A 26,868-nucleotide genomic window follows, 5' to 3' on the forward strand; every position below is an offset into this window, starting at 1 on the left:
AAAGGAAGAATAAAAACTCAGAGTGAATATCCAAAGAAAATCATAGATGAAAACATTAAACATCGGATTCTCTTGTAAAAACACCACAACAATCCCGACAAATCTCCTGTGCTTTCTTTTCAGTATTTATTCTGAAAAATGATCCTGGAGAGGAGGGATAGGAGCGGGAGTGAGAAAAGAACAGCACCTCTTCGTTGATTAATTGAAAAGCCTCCTCTGACAAAATGCACTAGAGAAAGAGGTCTGAGAAGTCAACTCCAAAATGTATCTATTGAGCAGATATGACCAGGAACTTGTAACAAACATCCTAGGGCCATACCCTGATCCATAGGGCCTAACAAAGGGGCTTCTATGACTTTCAGTTACTGACCATGCAGGATGTTAGTTTTGTTACAGCCAGGATAAAATTTGATATAATATATTCCCCCACCTCGTCAACAACATTTATTAGAAACACTGGCTAAAATAAACAGAAGATAAGGTTCCTGCCCTACAAATAATTCTGATAACCCAGCGAGGAGTACAGAACACTTTCGCACACAAAACAGCTAGAGGAACACTTCTATTGAATGATATGACAAATACAAATGATAATATTTATCAAAAGCCTTTCATTAGACTTTGGATTCAAGCCAGCGTCCTAAAGTAAATGCTCTTTACTACAATTCTTTATTTAAAAAGCTTTCAACTTTGTCAGAGGGAGGGATGAGCCACACTCAGAAAGACCTGCTTTTGTGATCAGCACATTTACAAGGCAGAATGCAAAATGACATCAGAATTCATTCGAGGAAAATTAAGCCACACTGCTTAGATAATGAGTGTCAAAGAGTAAAGGGCTGACCTTCTTCTGTTAGGATGGAAGAGCTGCTCTTTCTTAAAATGTCAGCACAATCCTGAGAAAGCCTTTCAGTACGTGAACCAACAATGCTTGAGTAGAACCTAAAGCTGAGACCTTTGCACATTAGCAACTGACTGTCTTGTCTCTTCACTTATTTTTATAGTATCTCTATAGCCATGGACTTCAGCCACTGTCACCTTTCCTCTTCCTGCAATTAATGGCCTAGCGAAATGCCCGGGGTTCATTTAAAGTCTAACTTTATAAAGCCCAGTAAATACTGATTCTTCAACATGACATCAACTTGACCCCAAACATCTATTTAGAGGTTGTGTGCCGCATTGTCTTGTCTTTCAGAAAGGTGATCAGCTCTTGTCTGCATTGATTTACACAATTAACTTCTCTTCCTGGCTTCAGCAGCCTGTTCAAACCATATCCACCCTTTTGTGTAAAGAAATACAGCCCGAAATGTTTATCAGCTAATCCCTTTGCTGAACGTTAATTTGAAGTGAAAGCCATGCCAACAAGACTGACAGATTTACAGCTTTACAAACTGAAGCCTTCTAGGTACAAAGAAGACATAACCAAAGGGGCAATAAAAGACAAGGCAAAACAAAACTAAAAGGGAACTCATAATACTTTCAACAAGTTAGTTTTTAGGGATTAGCAGTCCATGGTTCTTCTCTTTGTACCTATGCTTCCAAGTGATGGAGACACCACAGCTAGGAGCTGGAAAGTACTTACCTCTGACTTCACTTTGCCTTTTAAATACTTATAACCTCCAGACGGCATGATTTGCCAGGGAGATTTCTCATGCTTTAGGTTTGAAGCAAAGAGTAAATACGGTGATAATGAAGTTAGCTGGGATGTGATTTCAATGCAGTAATTACACAAATTAAGAGAAGACTGAACACAAATTCCCATGCTCCTCTAAGACAAGAGCAGCAGGTGGAAAGACTGAAGTCAGTCTAAACTTACGACAGGCACGTGGGAGCCGGGTGGCTGTGGACAGACACCACCACCCATGGTACAAGATCATAATAGGTAAAGACTCAGTAAGATGAACAAGTCGAAGTACCTTCCTTGTAAACTGTAAAGCACTCCTGAAAAGTAAATAGTTCCTATGATGTTTACAACATCTCTCTGCTCTTCTTAACCGGTCCTTATTCTACCTTCATAGGCTGCCATCTTCTTCCGCACCTTTTGATAACATCATAATCAAATGGATTTCTTATCCAAAGTCCCTAGTGCAAGGCCAAGCTTCATTTTAGCCTTTCCTGTCCCCATGTTCTTGTTCTCTCTCTATGTTTATGATGATTTAGTAACAATTTTTCATAGTTATTTTATTGTTTAGTCATTGTTTTATCTTTAGTCTTAAGCTTCTCTTTTAGTTCTGCCAATTATTTCTGGTGACTCGTTAAAATATAAGCTCTACAGAAGAAAGATCTTTTATGTTCTTCAAAGCTGAATCCCACTATATGCTGTAACTGTATCTATGCATATGATCAATAAGCATTTGTTGGATAAAATGACAACAAAATCGAATGTTGGAGATGTCTGTGTACTTTGTGTAGGAAAAGAGAAAACTATAACATGGCCTTGTTTAGATGGATATAAAAATCTCATTTATAGATCACCACCTAGGAATCCTTGAACAAGACTTACCCAATGGTATTACCTCTAATGTAACCTCAACTGTAACTACTTGTGAAGAAAGAATTTATAGTTATTAGTAATGGAAATTTCACATATTCCTTTAAATTTCTATGTGTTTCTTATTTGTCAAAGCCTAGTCTTAGCTCAAATTTCTGATCTACAATGTCACTGAGCACCTGATATTATGCATTTTCATGTAAAGAGGCATATGATGTGGTGTTGTCTCCCAGGCAACTGCCATCTGGTTAGGGAGGATGGGGTATGTGTCAGAAGAGAGGCATGTTGATGACACGGGTGTGTTCACCTTGTGAAAAGTTACTGTATTATGTACTCAATTAAAGTTTACCTAAAACAATATAGGTGGCACAGGTTAAGTGTGGGAGGAGAGGTAAAGGCAATTAATAAATGCAGCGGGAGGTAATAAAACAATGGATGTAGAGGGCTGGGGCATCTAGAAAAGCCATCTGGAAGAGTCAGAAACTGAGCTGGGCCTTGTAGCAAGTCTAAGACTTAGTGAAGAGGAGGAGGGAGGGCAGCATGAAGGCGGAAATGGGTATATGGAGGGTCAAGTAGGCCAGGTTAGATGTAATGGAGGGTTCCTAAAAAGAAGCAGTGAGAAGACTAAGGCTAGAGACATAAGGAGGGAAAATCAGATTAAGGGGGGCCCTGAGGGTCAGGTTCAGAAGTTAGACTTCATTCTAGACGGTGGGGAAACACTGAAGGCTTCTGAGTAAGCTGGTGACCCAAGATGAAAACTAAGGGAAATTAATCTGGGTGTGGCATATTGATTGTGCTGACTGGAGAAAGGAACAAGAGAAGAAAGAAAAGGAGACCAGGGTAGCAGTTAAACTGTGAGATACTGAGTGTCTATTGACTAAAAATAGTAGTAGTGGGCCTGGAAAGATTGGAGCAGATGTTAATACTATGAATGAAACACAGAACAGACTCCGTGATTTTCTGGATGAGAGGAAGGAGATACAAAAAGAAGATGAGAAAAGTCATGGATGACAGGGTAAAGGGATATGTGAGGGTACCACTGATAGTGACAGAACATTTCTGAGTGGGAGCTATTTTATGGGGAAAAACAAAAAAAATTCAGATCTGTTTACACACTCATTCTGTGTCTTTAGCTGTGTGTCTCAAGCCCTTCTCCAACCAAGGGTCTGCCTGGTATGCTCTGAGAATATATATTAAAGACATGAAATCCGTAGCACAGTTAAGTGGAAGCACATCACCATAAACAGTTTACAACTGTCTACTTTTTTAATTGAGTAGTAGTTCTCTACGTATTAGGGAAATGAACTCTGTGTGATGAACTGCAAATATATTTTCCCCCAATTTGTCATCTGTCTTTTGACTTTACTTATGGTGATTTTTACCATGTCAATTTAAATTTTTATAAACTCAAAAATATCGTAACAGATTTTTAAGACAAAGTTACCTAATGCCAATATTGTTATATATTAAAAAATCAAGGTGAACAACAAATATATATGTTGACAACAACACTAATGAAGTAAAGATCATAAGAGCTAAAGTTTACTGAGCAAGCATGCATGCCAGGCGTTATACTTCGGGCTCTATGTGATCATCTGACTGCCTCCTCACAACCCCAAGAAGCAGATACTATTATTAACCCCCATTTTAGGGTTGAAGCTGAAATTTAAAAGGCTAAAGTAACTTGCCCAAGAATACAGAGCAAGTAAACAGTGGAAAACTGACATTCATAAAGCTGGAAAAGAAAAAGAAAAGGAAATTAAGATTCAAACCCAGAACTTATATACAAAACAGAAACAGACCCACAGACATAGAAAACAAATTTATGATTATCAAAGGGGAAAGGTGGGGGAGGGATAAATTAGGAGTTTGGGATTAACATATATACACTATTATACACAAAATAGATAGCCAACAAGGACCTACTGTATAGCACAGGGAACTACACTCGATATTGTGTGATAATCTACATGAGAAAAGAATCTGAAAAAAAAAAGATATATATGTATGTATAACTGAATCACTTTGGTGTACACCTGAAACTAACACAACACTGTACATCAACTATACTTCAATTATAAAAAGAAACCCAGGTAGCCTAACTCTGAAGTCTGAACTCTTTAACCTCTGTATTCTACAGCCTCTCCTTGTGGGTGATGCCCCTTAAAACCTGGCCCTGTTAAACCACAGAGATTAAGCTTGACTCACAAAACTCCCAAAGACTGAAATGAACATATTTTTTCCTTGTTATTCCTACTTTCATTGTCACTTCTTATCCTGGACCTCGTTTAAGAATCAGATGGCTGTAGTTCAGCTAGAAGAATTTTAACTGAATTCTGGATGAAAATAAGCACAAATCAACTAAATGGCTCCATTTAATTAGGTACCTGAATGGAGAAGAGGAAAAAGCTTAAACTACACGTTTAAAAAAAGAAACTTGGTTGTTCTTTATAGGCTAAAGTAGTTCAAGAAGAGCAAAGTGGTCTATTGTTTAGAAAATAAAAGACCTAACAGGAAAAATTTAAATTAAAAAAGAACCATGGCAAGGTATTTAAATCATATTGAGTTTTTTCCCCTCACTGTTGTTTTATAACAATTCCTTGGGGATTTTGAAACCTAAACCTTTTTCTTTCTGAAAACATTTCTCTCTGATGCACACACAGAGCCCTGTTGTGTTGGAAGCCAGCATTTTTTAAAGCCTGTCGTAAAGGAACAAAACAATGAACAGCTGCACAAAACCACAAATATTTGATAAGGAAACAAACATAGAATTTAAGACTGCCAATATTTGTGATATCACTTGTAAGTAATAAGTACTGATTTGAACAATTTAAGAAAATTTAAAACCCAAGTTAAGTGTTAAGTATGACATTTGAAAACTGTTAAGCATACAGCTGCTATCCTTTATTGACTACTCACAGTTATCTTCAGAAAATTAAACAAAGTTTTCCTATTACCAAGAGACAAATGTGGACCACCAAGATGAAAGGTTTTTAGTCAAAACCAAAGCTTCCCTGACAGAATTTCGAGACAAAGATCTAACCATCCTGCTGTCCCTTGCTCACATGATCTGTGAAGCCTACCATTTTTAGTTTGTACATGTTTCCTAGGGAGAACACAGAAGAAATTACTGATTTCTGGTAGTGTAGTGGTATACACTGAAAGAAAACAAAAAGCAAGATTTAAGGGCTAACTGTGGTCATTTTCCCTTGCATTCATTTCAGACCTTCTACTCCTTCCTCAGGCTCTATGAAACAACCATAAAAGACCAGAAATAATTCCCCATGTGACTAGGCTGCAAAGATGAGCCTCAAAATCTCAGCGAGAGTTGGGGAGGAGAGTAAAGAGGAACCTCCTAATATCTGTGACCTCAAGCTACAAAACTGAATGAATGGCCAATCCTCAACAGCATAATGACAGACATGTTGGGGATCCCTGTCCATTGGGCTTCCCAAATGAGGCTCGCTCTCTTTCTTCAATCTTAGACAAAGTAGTGGTCACTCTCTTCAAAGATCTCTCCTTTAAGAAAATCTATTTCTTGTGCTGGGTGGCCTCAGTGAACTATTTGGTATCTGATTTGACTTCAAAAAGAGGAAATTCAGTTTTGAAGTCTAAAATGAAGATTCGAAATATGTAAGTCCTGGCAAAATAAATGAAAGCAAAAATGAACGAATAGGATCTAATTAAATTTAAGAGCTTTTGCACAGCAAAGGAAACCAGTGACAAAATGAAAAGACAACCTAATGAATGGGAGAAAATATTTGCAAATGATATGGCTGACAAGGGGTTAATAGCCATAATATACAAACAGCTCATACAGTTCAATAACAAAAAAAACCCAATTAAAAAATGGGCAGAAGACCTGAACATTTTCCCAAAGACATACAGATGGCTAAAAGGCACATGAAAAGATGTTCAACGTTAATTATCAGGCAAATGCAAATCAAAACAACAATGAGATAACACCTCACACTTGTCAGAATGGCTATCATCAAAAAGTCTACAAATAACAAATGTTGGTGAGGATGTGGAGAAAAGGGAACCCCCCTACAAGGGACCCCCTCTACAAGGGAACCCCCCTGTAAACTGGTGCAGCCACTATGGAAAACAGTATGGAGGTTCCTTATAAAACTAAAATAGAGTTACCATATGATCCAGCCATTCCACTCCTGGGTATATATCCCCCCCAAATTTCAAAACACTAATTCAGAAATATACATGTACCTTAATGTTCACAGCAGCACTATTACATCATAGCCAAGATACGGAAGCAAACTCAGTATCTATCAGCAGATGAATGAATAAAGAATGTGGTATATACATATATTTGTGTGTGTGTGTGTGTGTGTGTGTGTGTGTGTGTGTGTGTGGTATATACAGGACTATTACTGTGCCATAAAAAAGAATGAAATTCTGTTATTTGCAACAATGTGGATGGACCAAGAGAGTATTATGCTTAGTTAAATAAGTCAGACAGAAAAAGACAAATACTATATGTTATCACTTATATGTAAGATCTAAAAAATAAAAGAAATGAATGCATATAGCAAAACAGAAAAAGACTCACAGATATAGAAAACAAACTAGTGGACACCAGTGAGGAGAGGGAAGTGGGGAGGGGCAAGATAGGGGTACAAGATTAAGAGACACAAAATACTATGTATAAAATAGATAAGCAACAAGGATATATTGTACAGCATAGGAAATTACAGCCATTACTTTGAAATAACTTTTTTTTTTTGGCCGCACCATGTGGCATGCGGGATCTTAGTTCCCCCACCAGGATCAAACCCATACACCCTGCAGTGTAAGCACGGAGTCTCAACCACTGGACCACCAGGGAAGTCCTAAAATAACTTTAAATGGAGCATACTCTATAAAAATACTGAATCACTCTGCTGTACACCTGAAACTAATACAATATTGTAAATCAACTATACAGTTTATTTATTTATTTATTTATTTATTTATTTATGGCTGCGTTGGGTCTTCATTGCTGTGCGCAGGCTTTCTCTAGTTGCAGTGAGCAGGGGCTACTCTTCATTGCGGTGCACGGGCTTCTCGTTGCGGTGGCTTCTCTTCTTGCAGAGCACGGGCTTCAGTAGTTGTGGCTCGCGGGCTCTAGACCGCAGGCTCAGTAGCTGTGGCGCACGCGCTTAGTTGCTCCGTGGCATGTTGGATCCTCCCAGACCAGGGATTGAACCCATGTCCCCTGCATTGGTAGGCAGATTCTTAACCACTGCACCACCAGGGAGGTCCTTATACAATTTTTTAAAAATGTTAAGCCCTATGAAATTTATAGTCATTCCTGGTATGTGCAAGTTAAACTAACCCTTAGTACATAATCTGGTACAAATGAAAATAAGTACTGGTGTTCAATTAATGCAAGGATTTAGAAGGATGCAGCGGGTCCTGTTTCTCCCCCAAGAAGGGATGATTTCTATTGTTTTCACGTATGGCAATTCGACTTCTGAAACCTAAAGTAAACAGGAATGGCAAACGCACGCTACTTTGAAGTTTTCCCAGTGTTTTTCTTCTATAATCTGTTTTACCAACTTCTATTTCTCACAATTACCCCGTTTACAGATAAAAGTAACAGTAATAACACTATTTTGTACTTAATAATAATGCTCCCCCACCTACCTCCCTACCAGGGATGGTATGAGGATGAATGGAAGACAGTGTGACAAGCACTTTGAGCTCTTTGGAAGGCACTCCCACAGAAAGCCTTGCTGAGGCTAAATAACACCTTTCATCTAAGGATCTAAAAAGTATCTCACAAAGCCCAGCTCATTAACCCTTCAAAAAAATCACTGTGACATAAACCTGAGCTCAGCATTATTATCCCCATTTAAAAGATAAGAAACAGAGACAGGCTAGGGCCACTAACATTGTGATATAAATTTAAGAGTTCCTGGGACCAGGCCTAGAACACAGGCCAGTAGAAGGCCATGTCCACATGGCAGTGTGCATTTGTCTCACAATCTGAATAACAAATCTGTACCAAAGAATGCCAAGTGGGGAAGAAGTCCCATCCTTGGGCTATGCATATGCAATCAGACAGCAAAGGAAGCGTCCACTTGGTTTTGTGGCCAAGAAAGATAAGTAGTGTGAAAAAACTATAATCACAGCCCTTGGAAGATTCTAATTGAAAAACAACAAAACAAATAATGGTATATTTCAGAAGCATTCTTCACAAAATTGTACCTCCAGGTACAAAAATGATAAGACTTTAGGTAGTAAACAGAAAGATATGGACAACAGCATAAAAATATAATAGACTTGAAAACTATCACAGCTCTTCATATGTCATATTGCCAATGTCACTTAGAATTAGGATCACAAGTAAGTTTTTTTCTTTTCCCACAGGTAGGTTTTGTTGGTTAAAATTCCCCAAACCTAAAAAAATGATTCTGAGTTTCTGCCAAGGTACCAGGCAATTCAAATTCTCAAGCCTTCCCATACCTTGCATTTTTCTTCTGGCTACATGCAAGATTACTCTTGAAGAGAGCAAATATGAGAGATGTGAAGAGACAAGAAGGAAAATGGTGATCTAACACATCAGGTCAAAAACACCTTCCATCTACTTGAAAACTATTTACACAGGCTGCACTCACATTGATTCTTTCTAAATCGTCACAAAAGAACACAATGGAGCCTATTCACACTAAGGTAAGCCATGTCACTCTACGTATACACAAACATACCCAACTTCACCTGGAAACCAAAGGTAGAAACTTCTTTTCTATTGAAGAGAGAGATCAAAACAGTTCTTAGGGCAAACTAGACTTCAATGCTTTCCTATCAATAACCACATAGCTACTCTCTCCCTCAATTTTTCCACCTTTAAACAGGGACAATACCTTACAAGCATATTCTGCAGTTACAGGAAGATAAATTATCAGATGGAATTTTGAGCTCTATTATTGTCACTCACCAACTATAACATCCAATGCATCATTACAGGACAAAAAGCAGCTTCCTTAAAAGAAAAAAAGGAAAAGGTCTAGAAGGAACTCTGATAGCTTACAGTCTCTGCAGTCATCAACTGGTTTCACAGGGCTATATTTTTAAAGAATGGAATAGAAACATCTACTTCAGAATAAAAGACAATGTGATTGTTAGGTGGTTACTATCCTAGAGTCATCTCCAAATACAGCCCTAACTCCGCCGGAGATACCACATCTAATCTGAAACCTCAAACTGCAGTGATCAGTGGTGAGAGAGCCAATAATGATAGCTAATAATAGCCAATAAAAATAGGACATAATGTACTTCCAAAAGGCCGGGGGCACCTCAGATCAAGGGAGCAAGTCAAGGCCAGTCTGTGGGAGGAGTAATTCTTATCATCAATTACCTCTAAAAGGAAAGAGCAAGAAGAATGTAATCAGTGGATCAGCTATGAGTTTTCAACCTATCAGCACATCACTCCTGCTTTGGGCATCTCCATTAAAACAGTACCAAAAAGCTTGCATGTCACCAGAGCCCAAGTCTCCCCACTGACTGCAATGGCATAGGAACATTATCAAGCTGCTCACACAGAATGGGAACGTGAACTTCCCTCTTTGATTCTGCTCTCCCAAACCACCTGCCTCTCTCAGCTGCAGAGAGCACAAGGAATGTTATAGGCCCGACCCGAAGAGGCGCCAGGCAGAAGCCAAACAGCCAGGGAATGAAGGCTTTAACACCTCCTTCAAATAATCACGCAGGGTTGCACTTTTGGATGTTTGCCCTGAGCCTCACTGCTGACATGAGGATTATCAAGTTTAAGGCTCTGCTGGTAAGGTCAAATGACCTATTAGAGAGTGAATTAAAACTGCTATATACAAACAGGATGCCAGGCAGTTCTGCTGAGCACCTCAATACTCAAAATGCCAAAGGACTTCCCCTCCCTGCAGAGTCTTTCAGTTTTAAAAAGTAGCAATAAAAAAATGTGGGTGGAAGTAGGAGACAGGAGAGAAGAGGCTGTGCTGACATGGCTGAAGAACCCAGACCTCATCTCAGCACACAGCAGCACGCTCTGCTGGTTTCCACAGCAGCAGGTAGAATTAGCATCAGAGATGGGCTGCTGGGAATTGAGTTTGCTGCAAAATTTCTTCCAGAAAAAGCCCTGCCTTCAGGCATGGATATTACTGCTTCACCAGGGAAAAACTGCCCCAGGTGGCTGCTGGCTAGCAGGGTCTCTTCAATGCCCTAAGCCTGTGACCACCAACCCTAGGGGCAGATGCCCTTTCAGAACTAATCTAGATAATGTTTCTGCAGATAAATTTTTTCCCTCAGAAGGAGGCTGCTTGATGCTCATTCAAATCTGTTACCACTCTTACTTTCAGTTTGGTCATCTTCCCTCAGGGATTACTCATAATTGTCCCTCAAACCATAGCAACAGGAGGTAAGTGTTTGATCTTTGTATTATATACGAGAAACGAAGTGCAAGTCAGCAAAAAGGAGCAGAGATGATTTCTGCTCAGCCTGGGGGTCGCTAGGCAAATGGCTTTAGGGAGGCAGGGCACAAAGAGGCTGACTAGTGTGCCAAGTGACAAATTCAGAACAAGAACAGTGAGAAAAGAGGAAAGGTCATCAGGTGCAGCCACCTCCACTCCAACTTTTCCAACAGGAGAACAGCAACCAGAAAAGTTAAAGAGCAAATCAGATGTCCCTTGGCAACATCAGGCACCGGCAAGAGCATATATACATATAAATAAGAGCTGTCCAAAAAATAACTGTTTGAAATGCTTCCTTGTAAGGTGAGAGAGAGGTTGCCGCATGTTATCTTAGATTTTCAACTAAGTCATCTCATCTTATTAGACGAGACGTGAAATATTTATTTTGTCCTCTTTCAGGACCATAGGAAACCTGCCTTCAGTAGCACCACTGGAACATTATCTATTATGACACACACTTACTTACTTGCCTGTAATCCAGTCCAGATGACCTCCTTCCCCTCTGCAAAGGTGTGGGCTAAATGTCAGACAAAAGGCCCTGGAAGAGGGACAGGGTTATCATCCCCACACACACCACAGGAGTTGCAAGACCTCTACAATTTTACAAACTGGTGTCAATGTTTTAACCTACAACTGAGAGCGCAAACTTTGAACTGGAATTCTGGTTTACTTACATCTTGTTTTTCTACTTTTATTTTGTAATAATAATGTTCATCTATGAGCATTAGTTCTAAAACTGTTTCACCATTGAGATATGGGAAAGAGGACATGATTTCTTAAGAAATTGTCACAGCTTCATCACATGGTGAAGTTCACTCTCACTTCTTTCCTCTTTCCACAATGTCCTCTAACATTTAGAATAACACTTAGACATTGCTGGCACCAAGCCACCTAATCTAATATGGTTTCATTTGGCCTGGTCTCTAAACAATAGGCTGTCTCAAAGAAGACAGTGCCCTGTCACCATCTCTAGGTGCAGATTTATATTTGGTTACTGGTGTGTTTACACTGTAGCTAAAAAACCACAATGGAATATATACATACAACGGAATATTATTCAGTCTTAAAAAGAAACTAAATCCTGATACATGCTACAATGTGTATGAAACTTGGAAACATTATGTAACTGAAATAAGCCAGAATCAAGGTAAATACTGTATAATTCCACTTATATGTGATACCTATAGAGCCAAATTCATAGAGACAGAAAGTAGAATTATGGTTGCCAAGGGCGGAGGGGAGGGGAGAATGAAGAGTTACTGTTTAATGGGTACACAGTTTCAATTTGGGATGGTGAAAAAGTTCTGGAGATGGATGGTGGTGATGGTTATACAACAATGTGAACGTGCTTATTAATGACACTGAATTATACACTTAAAGTGGTTAAAATGGTAAATCTCTGTTACGTATATTTTACCACAACTTAAAAAAAAACAACAGACCGAAGTGAACCATAATCCAACTCCCTTCACTTGTGAACTACACCCAAAATGATATACTAGACTCCTACAAATGAATATATAAAAGAAATAAATATTCCCCACAATAGTAACAGGCATCTTGTCAAGAGTTCATAGGAATGGGATCAGAGGGACCAAACAATCGAATATTTATCCCCATCCCCCACAAATGCACCAAGCACATAGCTTAGTGTTTTATCTTCAGCAGGTATTCAATAAAATACTTTTCATCCTGATAAAAACCAGAAATGATTTTAAGAAAAGTAATTTTAATCTCATAATTCTTTTTTACTCTTATTGTGTTTGCCTATTTCTTGTCTTTGTGTTAGGTTAGACTTTCCAAACCCATCATTCCCTGCCTGAGCAAAGACAAGGCATGAAGTACCCCAGTACCACTGCAAAGATGAACAACCAATAAACATGAATTCAAAAGAGAGTGAGGGGAGAAAAAAACATCTTGTATGAACAGAGCAACAGACCAGGGAGGATGCATCTTTCTAGAACAGATGTTGGCTCTGTCAAAAATCAGCCAACTGCTCATTTTCCAGTTTCATTTTAACGATGGTTGTGCCTCACTGACAGTCATATCTTTAGTTGCTCTCATCAGTGTTTTAAGATTTCACTTTCCAGGCAAAGTGACACATAAAACAAATTCAGAGGATAAGTTTTGGTGAAATACTGCTTGGATGTGAATCTTCCCCCTGCCCCCAACCCAATAATCTAAAACAAGATAGTACCAAACCAAACTGAAGCATTTCAAACTGCACTTTTCCGTATATATCTGATGCTCTAAGAAATTACTCAATCACCTGTCAGAAGTCTTTCAGATTTTTAACATTTAATACGTTATTTCTATTACTAGCAAAATATGAAAAGCCCCTAATGATTTCCTGCATCTCCCATTTGCTCAAGTTTTGTTTTGTAATCATCAAGAATGGAGGCAGACTGCGAAAGTGGAAAAGGGGGAAAATGTACTGGACTGCCTTCTGTTTTCACAGAAAACCTTATAATACTTGTTATTTCTTTAAATCATGCATATATATAACTTTTGTCTTTAAAAGAATGTAAGTTTCCTGATGGCAGGGACCATGAGAGTCTTGTTCTATTAAAATCCCCAGTGCTCCCCCTGAAGTAGCTGTTCAAAAAGTATTTGTTGGGGGCTTCCCTGGTGAGTGGTTGAGAGTCCGCCTGCCGATGCAGGGGACACGGGTTCGTGCCCCGGTCCAGGAAGATGCCACATGCCGTGGAGCGGCTAGGCCCGTGAGCCATGGCGTCCAGAGCCTGTGCTCCGCAACGGGAGAGGCCACAACAGTGAGAGGCCCGCGTACCAGAAAAAAAAAAAAAAGTATTTGTTGGGGCTTCCCTGGTGGTGCAGTGGTTGGGAGTCTGCATGCCGATGCAGGGGACGCGGGTTCGTGCCCCGGTCTGGGAGGATCCCATGTGCCGCGGAGCGGCTGGGCCCGTGAGCCATGAGCCTGCGCGTCCGGAGCCTGTGCTCCTCAGCGGGAGAGGCCACAGCAGTGAGAGGCCCGCGTAGCGCAAGTAAAAAAAAAAAAAAATGTATTTGTTATTCAAGTAACTGAAGTCACCGTTCTTGAAGCTCTAAATGGCTCCTCATAAGGCATAGCATTAAGATCACAATGCTTGTGATGCCTTCAGGGACTGCAGGCAGGGTCTGGCCCCTGAAACACTCCTCTCCTTGACTCTTCCTCTAGTGCCTCTTTCAGGTGCTCACATGCACATTGTTCCTTCCTGCCTCAGGAAATTTGCACATGCTGTTCCTTCTACCTAAAAAAGCTCTTCACCACCATCACCTAGTTCTCTCCCATAAGTCGGTAGACTTCAGCTCAAATGTCACTTCCTCCAGGAGATCCTCCCTGTCTCCTGTCCCCCTCTCTTCACCAGCCTGATGGGGCCACGGTAGGCCTATCCCAGTATCCCCAAGGACCTTGTAGGTTATGTTAAGGCATTTACTCTTCTATCTAGAAGAGAACAGGGAGCCACCAAAGTGTTGCCAGCCAGGAAAGATAATATCCAATATGCTGGTAGGTCTGGGGTTCAGAGAATTATGAACAGCAGCAAGCAGCTTACTTGGGACACAGATGACCTTTGCTCAACAAACAGTGGCCTCATCCTACCTCCCCAGGATACCTCCAGTAATTCCCTATGGTAGTGTTTTCCAGAATGGGGCATGACTATCACTGGGGGCTCTAGGGATAATTTTATTGGCATATAACTAAATACTTTTCAAAGATTAATGTATTTATTTCAATGGGGATTCAAAAATAAAACTTGCATTCTAAACCCATGGGAAAAAAAAAAAAGAATGGAGACAGAGCCATATTTTATCACTAATAGAGCAAAGCAAGAGTGGGCCGTATTTTGGCAAGATGTCTTGTCACAGGTTCCTTTCTAAATTCCACATTTTTCTGCTACTCATGCTACTTTTATTTATTTTTAAATTTATTTATTTTTATTTATCTTTGGCTGCATTGGGTCTTCGCTGCTGCACACGGGCTTTCTCTAGTTGTGGCAAGCAGGGGCTACTCTTTGTTGAGGTGCACGCGCTTCTCATTGCTACAGCTTCTCTTGTTGCAGAGCACGGGCTCCAGGCACGTGGGCTTCAGTAGTTGTGGCTCGCGGGCTCTAGAGTACAGGCTCAGTAGTTGTGGTGCACAGGCTTAGCTGCTCCACGGCATGTAGGATCTTCCAGGACCAGGGCTTGAACCCGTGTCCCTTGCATTGGCAGGCGGATTCTTAACCACTGCACCACCAGGGAAGCCCTATTCATGCTAATTTTAAAATTAACACAGGTTTACTTACAAGTTCACTGGTCTTTAGTTTTCATTCAATACTTTTTATTAATAATTTGGTAATAAGGCATAAATGAAAATGCAAAATAAATCACTGTTCATGTTTAAAGTTAATTAGTGCACACCACAGAGAAACAAAATTATTTTTGGATGTATTTTGAAATAAAAGGAATTTAAATGTAAATTCAAGCTCATTATTATTCCTATCAGCTGAACCTTGCTGATGTGAAGTAATAAAGTTGCAGTCAAATTTAACTGAAAAATGAACTTCACTTATTAATGGAGGGTTGTGAGTATGAGTTACAGGTATATTTGACTTGGGGCTCTCTTTTCTTGAATTTAGTAAACTAATTTTTAAAAAGAAACATTTGCTAGAAAAGAGTTAAGTAAATTAAAATTCAATAGGACTGACTGCTGCTAACTAAATATTTATGACATAAATAATATATCTTGAAGGTCTATTAAATACAAGCATCATATCTAATCATAAAGCAGAAAGGGCACTGGGTGAAACTAAAACATTGAACTAAACACTAACCTTTAAGACAGTGGTCAGCAAACATTTTCCATAAAGGGTCAGGTGGTCATACGTTGTTCGTCACAACTACTTAACTTTGGTACTGTGGCACAAAAGCAATCAGTGCATAAACAAATGAGGACAACTGTGTTCCAATAAAATTTTATTTAGAGACCCTGATATTTGAATTGCATATAATTTTTACATGTCATAAATTATTCTTCTTTTAATTTTTTTCAACCATTAAAAAAATATAAACACCATTCGTAGTTTGAGGGCCATACAACAAAACAGGGGACAGGCCAAATTTGGTCCTTAGACCATAGCTTACAGGACCCTGCTCTGAGAGTTACAATTTCAAGTAAGGGGCAAAAAATATCCCCTTTGTCAATCAAAATCTTTTTCTTTTCTTCTGCCAAAGGAAGATTCTATGGAAATTTACAGATTTCTGATTTCTACGGAAAAAAGTTTTAGTTAGCCAATCCAGAAAAAGCTTCGTGAATGCTTGCCAGGCACAAAAGACATTGCTAAGCGCTGAGAGGCATGTGAATGGTGTCTGCACAAAGTAAGGAGAGGAGGGAAGGCACTGAGAGGTGAAAGCATGCCATAGACTGGGATGGTCCTTACCATTATGGAGGAGGTAACACCTGTACTGGACTTTGAAGAATGAGTAGGATTTGGATAGAACAAGATTGCAGTAAAAGAAAAATAGAGAGATAAGGACAAAACTTTAGGAAACAGTCATACAAGGCAGTGAATTAAAAAAAAAAAAAAAAAGTAGAACCAGAAAAAGGAAAAAACTGCCACTGAAGCCAAGAGAAGAGAACATTTGAAAGAGAAAAGGGCTTAAAAACTCTCAATGTGGTTACTGGGAAAAAATTAAAGTAGGTTAAGGCACTGGACAAAAGGGGGCTACTGGTGCCTTTTTACAGTGCGGTTTCAGTGTAATGACAGAGCTGACAGATAGGTTTCATGGAATTAAATGGAATAGTTTGAAAAGGATGTTGGTGGGAAGAATGGCTTTAAAGAGAAATGGACTCTATTTTCTTAAATAAAACAAAACAAAAAACATTCTAGTGAAAGATGCAGCTACCTTATTAGTAGCTTGCTCAATATGAAACATCCTAATCAGGAAGTTGTTCCTTACCTTAAATTCTTATACCCCTTGAAATCAAATGGGCCAAATTTTGTAGTAAGATCAGGAATTAACAGAAGTTACATCTATCCTAAACGCTGGAACAAAACATAGGCAAGACTTCAACAAACTTTTCTGGAAGATGGTTATTAAAAAAAAAAACCCACAACCATAACAAATGGTTAGTGTCCTATTCCCCTCCCAAGAGCATGTCTGTCTTCCATCTTCTTTTATTTTTTATTTTTTATAATTTTTTACAATGATGTAGTTTCAGTCTTTTGGAAAAGTTACAAAAATAGTAAAGAGAATTCCTGGATACCTTTTTCCCTTCTTTCTTTTTTTTTTATAACCTACTTTAAGAAAAGCATTCTTTCACTGATTTCCTGTGTTTTGTTCTTTGTAATGTGGATACTGCCAACAAACTCTAGACATTCATTTTAAAAACTGCTGGGGCCTTTTTAAAGTAGTTTAGTTCATGTTGTCCACGATTCACTCACAAGTTGTAGGAAAGAAAAGTGCAATATAGGCTCACTCAACAAAACTGTTTGGAATTCATTTGGCTTCTTTAATCTGTAGGTTGATGTCTTTCATCAGCTCTGGCCCATTCTCTCTTTCCTCTCCTTCTGGGACTCCGATTAAATGTATATTAGATCTTCTCACTCTATCCTATATGTCTCTTTTTCTCTCATCTGTAATTTTTACCTTCCCCCTCTGCCCATGCAACATGTTGGATAATTTCTTGTGACAATTTCCACTTCACTACTTCCCTCTGCAGCTCTATCTAATTTGCTAACTTCCTGCTAAACCCCATCCACTGAGCTCTTAAGTTCAGTTATTGCATTTTTACAGTTCTAGCATTTCTACTTGGTTCTTTTCAAAACTGCTACATCACTTTTTCTTTGCAATAGTTCCCAATTACCTGATAAAAAAGTTGTTTTAGCCTAAGTCTGATAATTCTAGTATTTCATGTCTTTATGAGTTCTGGATGTCTGTTTGCTTATGGTGAGTGGTTTCCTCATATGCCTAGTTATCTTTGTGTATTGGCTGTTTTGGGGGCAAAAGTTCCTTGGAAGAATACTTTTAGGCAGAGGGTGATAGAACTTTCTTCCAGAAAGGATTTTTCTTTACTATTGCCAAGTACCTGGGAACACTACCAGTCCAGAGGCTCTTTCATCCAAGTTCAAGACTCCAAGGTCTGTTTTCTCCTTTTAGAACCCTAACAGTTAATTTTTGCACTGCCTGAGGATCCTCTTTGTCAGATTTTCCCCTCATATTTTCTCTCTCTCCACTTTGCCAGAGATTTCCTTAGCTTTATCTTCCAATCCTTAATTAATATATACATATGTGAGTATATATGTTATTTCTATGAACTCTCTTCTCACAGAAGCCTTTTCCACAACATCTTGCTTTTATTTTCCAAGTGAAATTCTCTAGAAAGTTGTACATTTGCTCCTCTAACAAGCTGCCTATTTTACATGATTGTCAAGAATGATGTGATTGCTTCCAATGCTGTGGATAAAAGTGCTTACAAAATATTAGTATGCCCAAGTGAAGTTAATAAATGTCAACAGTGTATAAGCATAAATAGCTTAAATAGAAAGTGACACCTGCTTAGTGATTTTACTTAAATTAAAATTTCAGGAATTCCCTGGCAGTCCAGTGGTTGGGACTTGGCACTTTCACTGCCGGGGCCCAGGTTCGACCCCCTGATCAGGGAACTAAGATCCCGCAAGCCATGCAGTGCGGCCAAAAAAAAAAAAAATTTCAAGTCATAGAAATATCAGGTAGTAAAAATGACACCATAGCTACGGTGGTAATGAGACATAGCAACTTTTTTCTACATTCAATTTGTTGTTATTCATAGTGATATAATAGTGCAATGGAACATTTAGTGATAGATTTTCAAGGAAAGGCTTTCTGCGAAAGGTGAGTTTTGAAAAAAAAAATTCTAAAGAAGAGCCATGTGACTAAGAAGTAATTTTCAAGAACAGTATGTAACGTGGCTTAATACTGAATTGGATAATAAAAAACACAATATTTTCTTCCTTAGAAATAATATGCTTTCTAAATGCTAGTCTTCCTCTGTAGTCATTAATATCTTTTTAAAAAAAATTACTACCGAGTTCTCAATCTAATCTCTCTTCCCTTGAAAAAATAAATTCATCTTTTCAATATTCTTCTAATACTCTGAAACAAGTAATCATTGAAAACAAGCCTCTTCACTAAGAGTATTTAAGAACTTAATTGTGCCTTTGTTACCTTAGGACAAATAGACCACAGAGTTGGCCAGGGAAGGACATGTGAGGCACATTCTGCTTTTTGACCTTGGTAGTAGTTACAGTGTTCACTTTATGATTATTTGTTTAAAAGTACACATATGTTTTATGAACTTTTACCAAAGAGAATAAATAGTATGTATTTTTAAACAGCTTCCTTTATAGAAACTTCTCTAAGTAAAGAAAACAAAATAAAGCTCTCATTTAAATGCATTCATTCTAACTGTCCTTTTAAAGAACTTTAAGAGGCAGCAATGGAGCAAAGCAAAAATGAATGAAATACTTGAGTTACTCTCATTTACATCTTTCAAGAAAAGCCTCAATGTACCTAGCTAGATTTAAAACATATTTTCAGATAAAGTACTATTAAATATTAATATAGTTAAATACTGCCAATTCCCTCTTTCTCTAAATTTAAATATTCTTATATATAAAAAAAAATTCATCTTTTTTTACTTGCTTTATATGTTCCAGGATTTTTTTTAGCATCTTTATTGCAGTATAATTGCTTTACAATATTGTGTTAATTTCTACTGTGTAACAAAGTGAATCAGCTATGCATATACATATATCCCCATATTCCCTCCCTCTTGCGTCTCCCCCCACCCTCCTTATCCCACCCCTCTAGGTGGTCACAAAGCACCGAGATGATCTCCCAGTGCTATGTGACTGCTTTCCACTAGCTATCTATTTTACATTTGGTAGTGTATATATGTCCATGCCACTCTCTCACTTCGTCCAGCTTACCCTTCCCCCTCCCCGTGTCCTCAAGTCCATTCTCTATGTCTGCGTCTTTATTCCTGTCCTGCCCCTAGGTTCTTCAGAACCTTTTTTTTTTTTTAGATTCCATATATATGTGTTAGCATACAGTATTTGTTTTTCTCTTTCTGACTTACTTCACTCTGTATGACAGACTCTAGGTCCATCCACCTCACTACAAATATCTCAATTTCGTTTCTTTTTTATGGCTGAGTAATATTCCATTGTATATATGTGCCACATCTTCTTTAACCATTCATCTGTCGATGGACACTTAGGTTGCTTCCATGTCCGGACTATTGTAAATAGAGCTGCAATGAACATTGTGGTACATGACTCTTTTTGAATTATGGTTTTCTCGGGGTATATGCCCAGTAGTGGGATTGCTGGGTCGTATGGTAGTTCTATTTCTAGTTTTTTAAGGAAACTCCATACTGCTCTCCATAGTGGCTGTATAAATTTACATTCCCACCAACAGTGCAAGAGGGTTCCCTTTTCTCCACACCCTCTCCAGCATTTATTGTTCGTAGATTTTTTGATGATGGCCATTCTGACTGGTGTGAGGTGATACCTCATTGTAGTTTTGACTTGCATTTCTCTAATGATTAGTGATGTTGAGCATCCTTTCATGTGTTTGTTGGCAATCTGTATATCTTCTTTGGAGAAATGTCTATTTAGGTCTTCTGCCCATCTTTGGATTGGATTGTTTGTTTTTTTGATATTGAGCTGTAAGAGCTGCTTATAAATTTTGGAGATTAATCCTTTGTCAGTTGGTTCATTTGCAAATACTTTCTCCCATTCTGAGGGTTGTCTTTTTGTCTTGTTTATGGTTTCCTTTGCTGTGCAAAAGCTTTTAAGTTTCATTATGTCCCATTTGTTTATTTTTGTTTTTATTTCCATTTCCCTAGGAGTTGGGTCAAAAAGGATCTTGCTGTGATTTATGTCAAAGAGTGTTCTTCCTACGTTTTCCTCTAAGAGTTTTATAGTTTCTGGCCTTACATTTAGGTCTTTAATCCATTTTGAGTTTATTTTTGTGTATGGTGTTAGGGAGTGTTCTAATTTCATTCTTCTACATGAAGCTGTCCAGTCTTCCCAGCATCACTTTGTTCCAGGATTTTTAAGTATCTAAAGAAATGGCACTTTCACAGTGTCCTCTGATTTTGGACCCATAGTACTGTCTATTCCTTCCCAAATATATTATTGTGCCTTTATTTGTACCAAATCATCTCTGGTGAGTACAACCTAGGGCTCTAATGTCTCCTCTTCACTTTGCAGTTAGAAGCTATGCTTTTAAACAGTTACTACTGGACCCCTATTCAATCTGCTGAGAGCACAGTCTTGGAATACTGATTCAATTGCATAAGACCATTTCATAAGTCCCCCAAACAGACTGCCATTAAGACCACTTCTCTCTCCAGAAACTGGCAGTTAATGACCATTCTACTTTTAGCTAGCGAGGGAGCAGTTATTTCCTGCATTACATCTTTAGATCAGCATGATTTCTCCATTTACAAGTTTATCACTGCATTATAGACAAACAAACTACATCTTTGCTCCTATCTGTTAGATGAGAAATGGAAACCCTCTGACAGGACCCTATCCTATTAATTTGGCCTAGGTCTTCTTCACTTGTATATCCTCCTTTCAGAGCTATCTGTCAGTCTTCCATAAAAAAAAGTTACTACTAAATATATTCCTTTTCTGGTTTGAAAAACACACGGAATGATTCTTTAGTTGTCAGTTCTTCTTTCAAAGTCTTTCTTAGGGTAAGAAAATTCTTATTTTAACTAGGGATAACCAGATACTAGTCTATAATAGCTGCAACAACTCTCAAAAGAGCTATACAAAAGAAGAATGTGGCTTCTACCTCCAAGAGTCGGAGTTTTTTTTTCTTATTAAGGCATCCGAAACACATAATACTACACCAAGCCAAAAGGACCAATTCTCTTCATGGAGTAGAATAGCAATTGGCTGTTACTCATTAAATTCTTACAGCAATGAGCAATGACTTGCATTCTCGTTTTGTTTCTCTTTGAATAGCAGATGAAGTTGATTTTTTTCCAAGGCTGCTTCCCATCACCAGCATTCCTGATCCTTGACCTATGTAGCTGTTAATATGCTGTACACATATGCTTGGGATCCTTAACAATCAATGCAGTTAACCTTTCTGTTTATTCCAAGTCAGTTCCTATCTTGTTAATGAAAGTGATTTTTTTCCCTTTCTAAACATAATAATTATATCTGGTACAAAAACTATGTATAATCCATCAGCTTTTTAAATCTTTTTTATTTTTGGAAGGGGTTCAGGGGCCATGGGTTCTAATGTTCTAGTTGAGAAAGACTTGTCTTGTAATTCCAAAAAGTGGGCTGCTATAGCTACTTCATAAATACAGTTATTACTGCTTGTGTGTTTGGGGGGCTAGTTGTTGGATGCCACATTTTATCTTTATTCTCAAAGAAAAGTTAATTCCTTTGATTAAATGTAAGTGAAAGATTATATTTTCTGGAACTAATGATTAAAAAGTAATATACTGGGGGGACTTCCCTGGTGGCACAGTGGTTAAGAATCTACCTGCCAATGCAGGGGACACGGGTTTGAGCCCTGGTCTGGGAAGATCCCACATGCTGCAGAGCAACTAAGCCTGTGTGCCACGACTACTGAGGCTGTGCTCTAGAGCCCACGTGTCACAACTACTGAAGCCCACACGCCTAGAGCCCGTGCTGCACAACAAGAGAGGCCACTTCAATGAGAAGCCCATGTACCACAATGAAACCCAATGCAGCCAAATATAAATAAATAAGTTTACAAAAAAAAAGTAATATATTGGAAATTCTATCAAAAGATACTTTGTTACAACTACCTGTGCTCAAAGGTACTTCCCCTCCATTTCATAATTTGCCCCCATCATTTTATATGGTAATTACCTATTAACCAGCTGTCTCTCTCAAAGACATGAAGCTCCTGGAAGGTAAGGACTGTATCATAATGACTTTTATCTATAGGGCACATAGTCTGACAGATGGTATACAGTCAATAAGTATTTCTGTTGGTGTTAGTATTATATTCAACTCAAAAGTCTAATTCTTAATTAGCCAGTTTTAGACTAACTGGCACACCCATTGCCTCAACATTTATGTCTAGTCAGATATTTTCACAATTCAGATAGGCCCAGTTTCAATCTACTGATTTCTACCTAAACACTGAGCATCTTTTTTTTTTTTTTTTTTTTAACACTGAGCACCTTTATGGAAGAGAGTAGAGACATTGCTAACTTGTAAGCTTTGAATCTTTTTGTTCTGATTCAGACTCTGCTACTATCTAGCGTTAACCTTTGGCAAAACATTTTAACCATATTGGATCTCACACCCTTAGAGAGTAAAATGAGGAACTGGATTAAATAGTTTCCAAGTACCTAGCGGGGCCCAGCTCTAAAATTCCAATTAGGCCTTAACAGTAAGGGTACAACTACTATAGCAAGCTTTTGTCAACACTAGAGGGAGCTACAGCCGTGTCATCACTGGGGTGGGTTAGGAAGATTTCCAAGCCAAGCATCTTTAAATGGAAAACTGACTTTCCAGAATGAGAGAAATTAAATATTCAATGAGAGATCCATACTGTTCATACAGCAACTTCTCAGGCTCCCTGCTGTTACCTCCCTCTTACAGATGTTAAAGCACCTCACACTCCACTTGCATCAACATACCTTTTGGGCTTTAATTCTAATTTCAAAGGAACCAAGTTGGCTTGAGTCATTCCAACAGATTTCTTTCCCCATCCGTCTAGTTTTTTTCTTAATCAAATTAACAATAACAAAAAAGTAAAGTAATTAATGCTATTATTTAAAAAGCCCCAGGAAATGAGCTAGAGGAGGAGAAAGATTCATACAATGAAGCTGTGGCCTGGGAAAATAAGTAAACTGCAACTGAATTCATTAGCAGCTTGCCACTCAAACCAAATCTACAATAGCTACTTTGAAGACAAGAAAATTACTCAAAGAGAGAAAAGGTATCAAGTAAAAGAAGGAATCAACAAAGCCCTGCAAAGCCCCTTCCCCACAAGGCAGGAATGCCTGCCTAAGTGAATGCTGTCATTGCTCTGTTGGGCTCTGCAGTGAGGAGCTTGCAGCTGCTGAAGAGTGATGTCATTAATTATACGCAATGAGGTCATATTAGGCATTTGGCAACAAAACTGTCAAGTGATAAGATAAGGGAATGGAGGAAGGAAGGAAAAAGAAAAAACATTTTTAAAGCTAGAGCTTATTCTGAAGTTATTATATACATACTCTCCCTCCCAGCTCCAAAAAACACCCATGGCCTTGAAAATGTATGACCTACATCATTATAGAACAAGTAAAATGAAGAATCAAAAACCTCTCCTTTGGTATCAACTTATGTTTCTCTTTGCACAGAGGCATAATGGTATGTTAACCTGATAGAGAGAGCATAAACTGTGGATGTTACAGAATGTGGTCTGTGGTAGAAAGATAAATGCAATCCTAAAGAACCCCTTTTATTTGAATTTCATAGGTTAATTTAACGCTCAGAAGCAAATCCTCAACAGTCAGAAATGGACCACCGAGCTTTTAGTACATGGGCTGTTCCTGAGTAAAAATAGATTATACAGGAACTTTGGAGAGCGACTTTGTGGGTGAAGAGAAAAATCTACTAGAACAAGACAAACTATTCTTTTTCACTTAAAAAAATGCACACTCAGTCCTCCAGAGTTAAAATACAGAGCAAGACTCACAAGGTTAAAATCAACTTATTCCTATGGATCCAAATAGTCACTATACTTGTTTCTTAAATCATCAGTTTCAAGTACTCTAAGAGATACCAACAGCCTTTTAACAAGTCAAAAAAGATTTCTCTTTTAGGACAATGAAAAACAATTTTAACAGTCCTTTCAATCAATAATCCTCATGGGAAATATGAGAAAAATATACATTACTGTTAAAAGGAGAACCACTTATTGTCTTCCCTTATTTTAGGACACATGCCAAAGGTTTCCAATTCACTCTGCTTCATACTGACCTTCAAAATGTTTCGGCCATCAAATGATTCTCTTTCCTTGAAGACATATTTGCTATCTGTTGTGTAGAGGTTGTACCTGCCTTCAGCTGTAAATATTCCAAAGACAATGTTAGAAGAGAAGCTTGGGTTATGTATCTGTTTTCTCTTGGACTTCTACAGGGACAACTAGCAAGATCTTCATGTACTACCTGGAAAGTGACATAATATGGAGGGAAATACATCAGGCTATGAGTCAAGAGACCCAGCATCTAGTCTCAGCTCTGTCATCAACTGATATATATTTATTCATTGAACACTGTCCAAGTACTCACTGTATATAAACTACATAACTAACCATATTCTTAGGCAGTTTATGTCTCCTCTATGGACCTCAGTTCCTCATTTACAAAGTTAGAGGTTAAGACAAGGTGATTTCCAAAGGTTCCTTGTAGTCTAAAACCCCAAGATTTTATATAAGCTGCATGCATTTCTAAATACATAAAAATATACAGAAGTTCACACATTAACTAGTCAAAAATGCTGGCAACTATGCTTTGGGTTGATTTAAGGACTCTCCCCCCAATGAGAAAAACCTCTTCAGTTGCAGTCAAAGGTATCCTGACATTCTACACAGAAATTTGCAAATCTATGACCTTAGCCTCATCAAAGCTGTATTCTAACTCCTCGCATTAATTTAGCTTGCTTATCCCAAAAGATGTCCTTCAAATGCAGCAGAAAAAAGGATATCAAAGGAAAGGGATAACTAGCAAGTAAAAGCAAAACAATGTATTCTATAGCCTTTTCAAGAGAAAAACACAAGACAGGGAAGAATCCAGAGTATATAAAATTCAAAGCATCTTCAAAAATTATTTATCAGAATATTTTCTGAAATATCAACCCTTTCCTGCCCATCAACAGACACTCAAAAATATTTGTATTTCTACTTTTGAGTATATTCTTTTATTGTATGGAGATTCTTTTATTGTATGGAGATTCTTTTATTGTATGGAGATTACCACGTCAGAACTGATAAAATACATCCAAAGTGCTAACTCCATGAACATAATATATTTTAGCTAGCCCACTGGAATTATACCTGGGTAACTACAGGACTATTTTTCTAATGAGAACTATTCTCTTAATCCAAGATCCCAATCCCATGCATATTTCACAACTTAAAAATAGGTTCCTTGTTAAAAGGAGATGTGAAAATTTAAAGTAAATTCATACTAAGTAAATGTCAATAAAAAAGCAGTAATGAAATCTGAAGATTAAAATGTTTAATGACAGGTGCAAAATCTATAAGTAGCACTAGCCATAAGGGAAATGTAAATCAAAGTCACAATGAGATACCACTTCACACCCCAAATGATGGCAATAATAAAAAAGTAATAACAAGTGTAGATAAAGATGTAGAGAAATTGAGACCCTCATATACTGTCGTCCCCCCTTATTCATGGTTTTGCTTTCCATGATTTCAGTTACCCATGGTCAACCGAGGTCCAAAAATATTAAATGGAAAATTCCAGAAATAAACAATTCCTAAGTTTTGAATTGTGCACCATTCTGAGTAGCGTGATCTGTCCCACCCAGAAAGTGTCATCCCTTTGTCCAGCGTATCCCACCCTCTCTGTTATCAGATTGACTGTCAAGGTATTGCAGTGCTTGTATTCAAGTCACCCTTATTTTACTTAATAATGGCCCCAAAGGCAAGAATAATGATGCCAGCAATTCGGATATGCCAAAGGAAAGCCATAAAGCGCTTCCTTTAAGTGAAATGGTGAAAGTTCTTGACTTAATAAGGAAAGAAAAAGATCATATGCTGAGGTTTGCTAATATCTACATTAAGAACAAATCTTCTATCCGTGAAATTAGGAAGAAGGAGAAAGAGATTCGTACTAGTTTTGCTGTCACACCTCAAAAACTGCAAAAGTTACAGTCACGGTGCATGGTAAGTGCTTAGTGAAAA

General features: G+C 38.2%; 1 protein-coding gene across 11 annotated transcripts in view; it reads right to left on the bottom strand.

The window, feature by feature from the left end:
- ASCC1 (activating signal cointegrator 1 complex subunit 1) overlaps positions 1-26,868 on the bottom strand; it is a 126,439-nt gene that overhangs the window by 8,733 nt on the left and 90,838 nt on the right. For 4 of the 11 annotated variants that reach the window (XM_089897643.1, XM_089897642.1, XM_089897644.1 and 1 more), the window contains 2 exons: positions 24,921-25,006; positions 16,959-24,078 (listed from right to left, as the gene is read on the bottom strand). The exons of 2 other annotated variants lie outside the window; for them this stretch is intronic. In XM_089897643.1, the coding sequence (XP_089753769.1) occupies positions 23,899-24,078; positions 24,921-25,006 (266 nt within the window). In that variant the 3' untranslated portion in view covers positions 16,959-23,898. 5 more of the 11 variants (XM_022590832.3, XM_089897645.1, XM_022590830.3 and 2 more) reach the window with 3 other exon arrangements.

The sequence above is a fragment of the Delphinapterus leucas genome, chromosome 16 (genome assembly GCF_059928025.1).
Source record: "Delphinapterus leucas isolate spDelLeu-1000000601 "Yukka" chromosome 16, BTC_Dleu_Yukka2, whole genome shotgun sequence".
Classification (NCBI taxonomy): domain Eukaryota; kingdom Metazoa; phylum Chordata; class Mammalia; order Artiodactyla; family Monodontidae; genus Delphinapterus; species Delphinapterus leucas.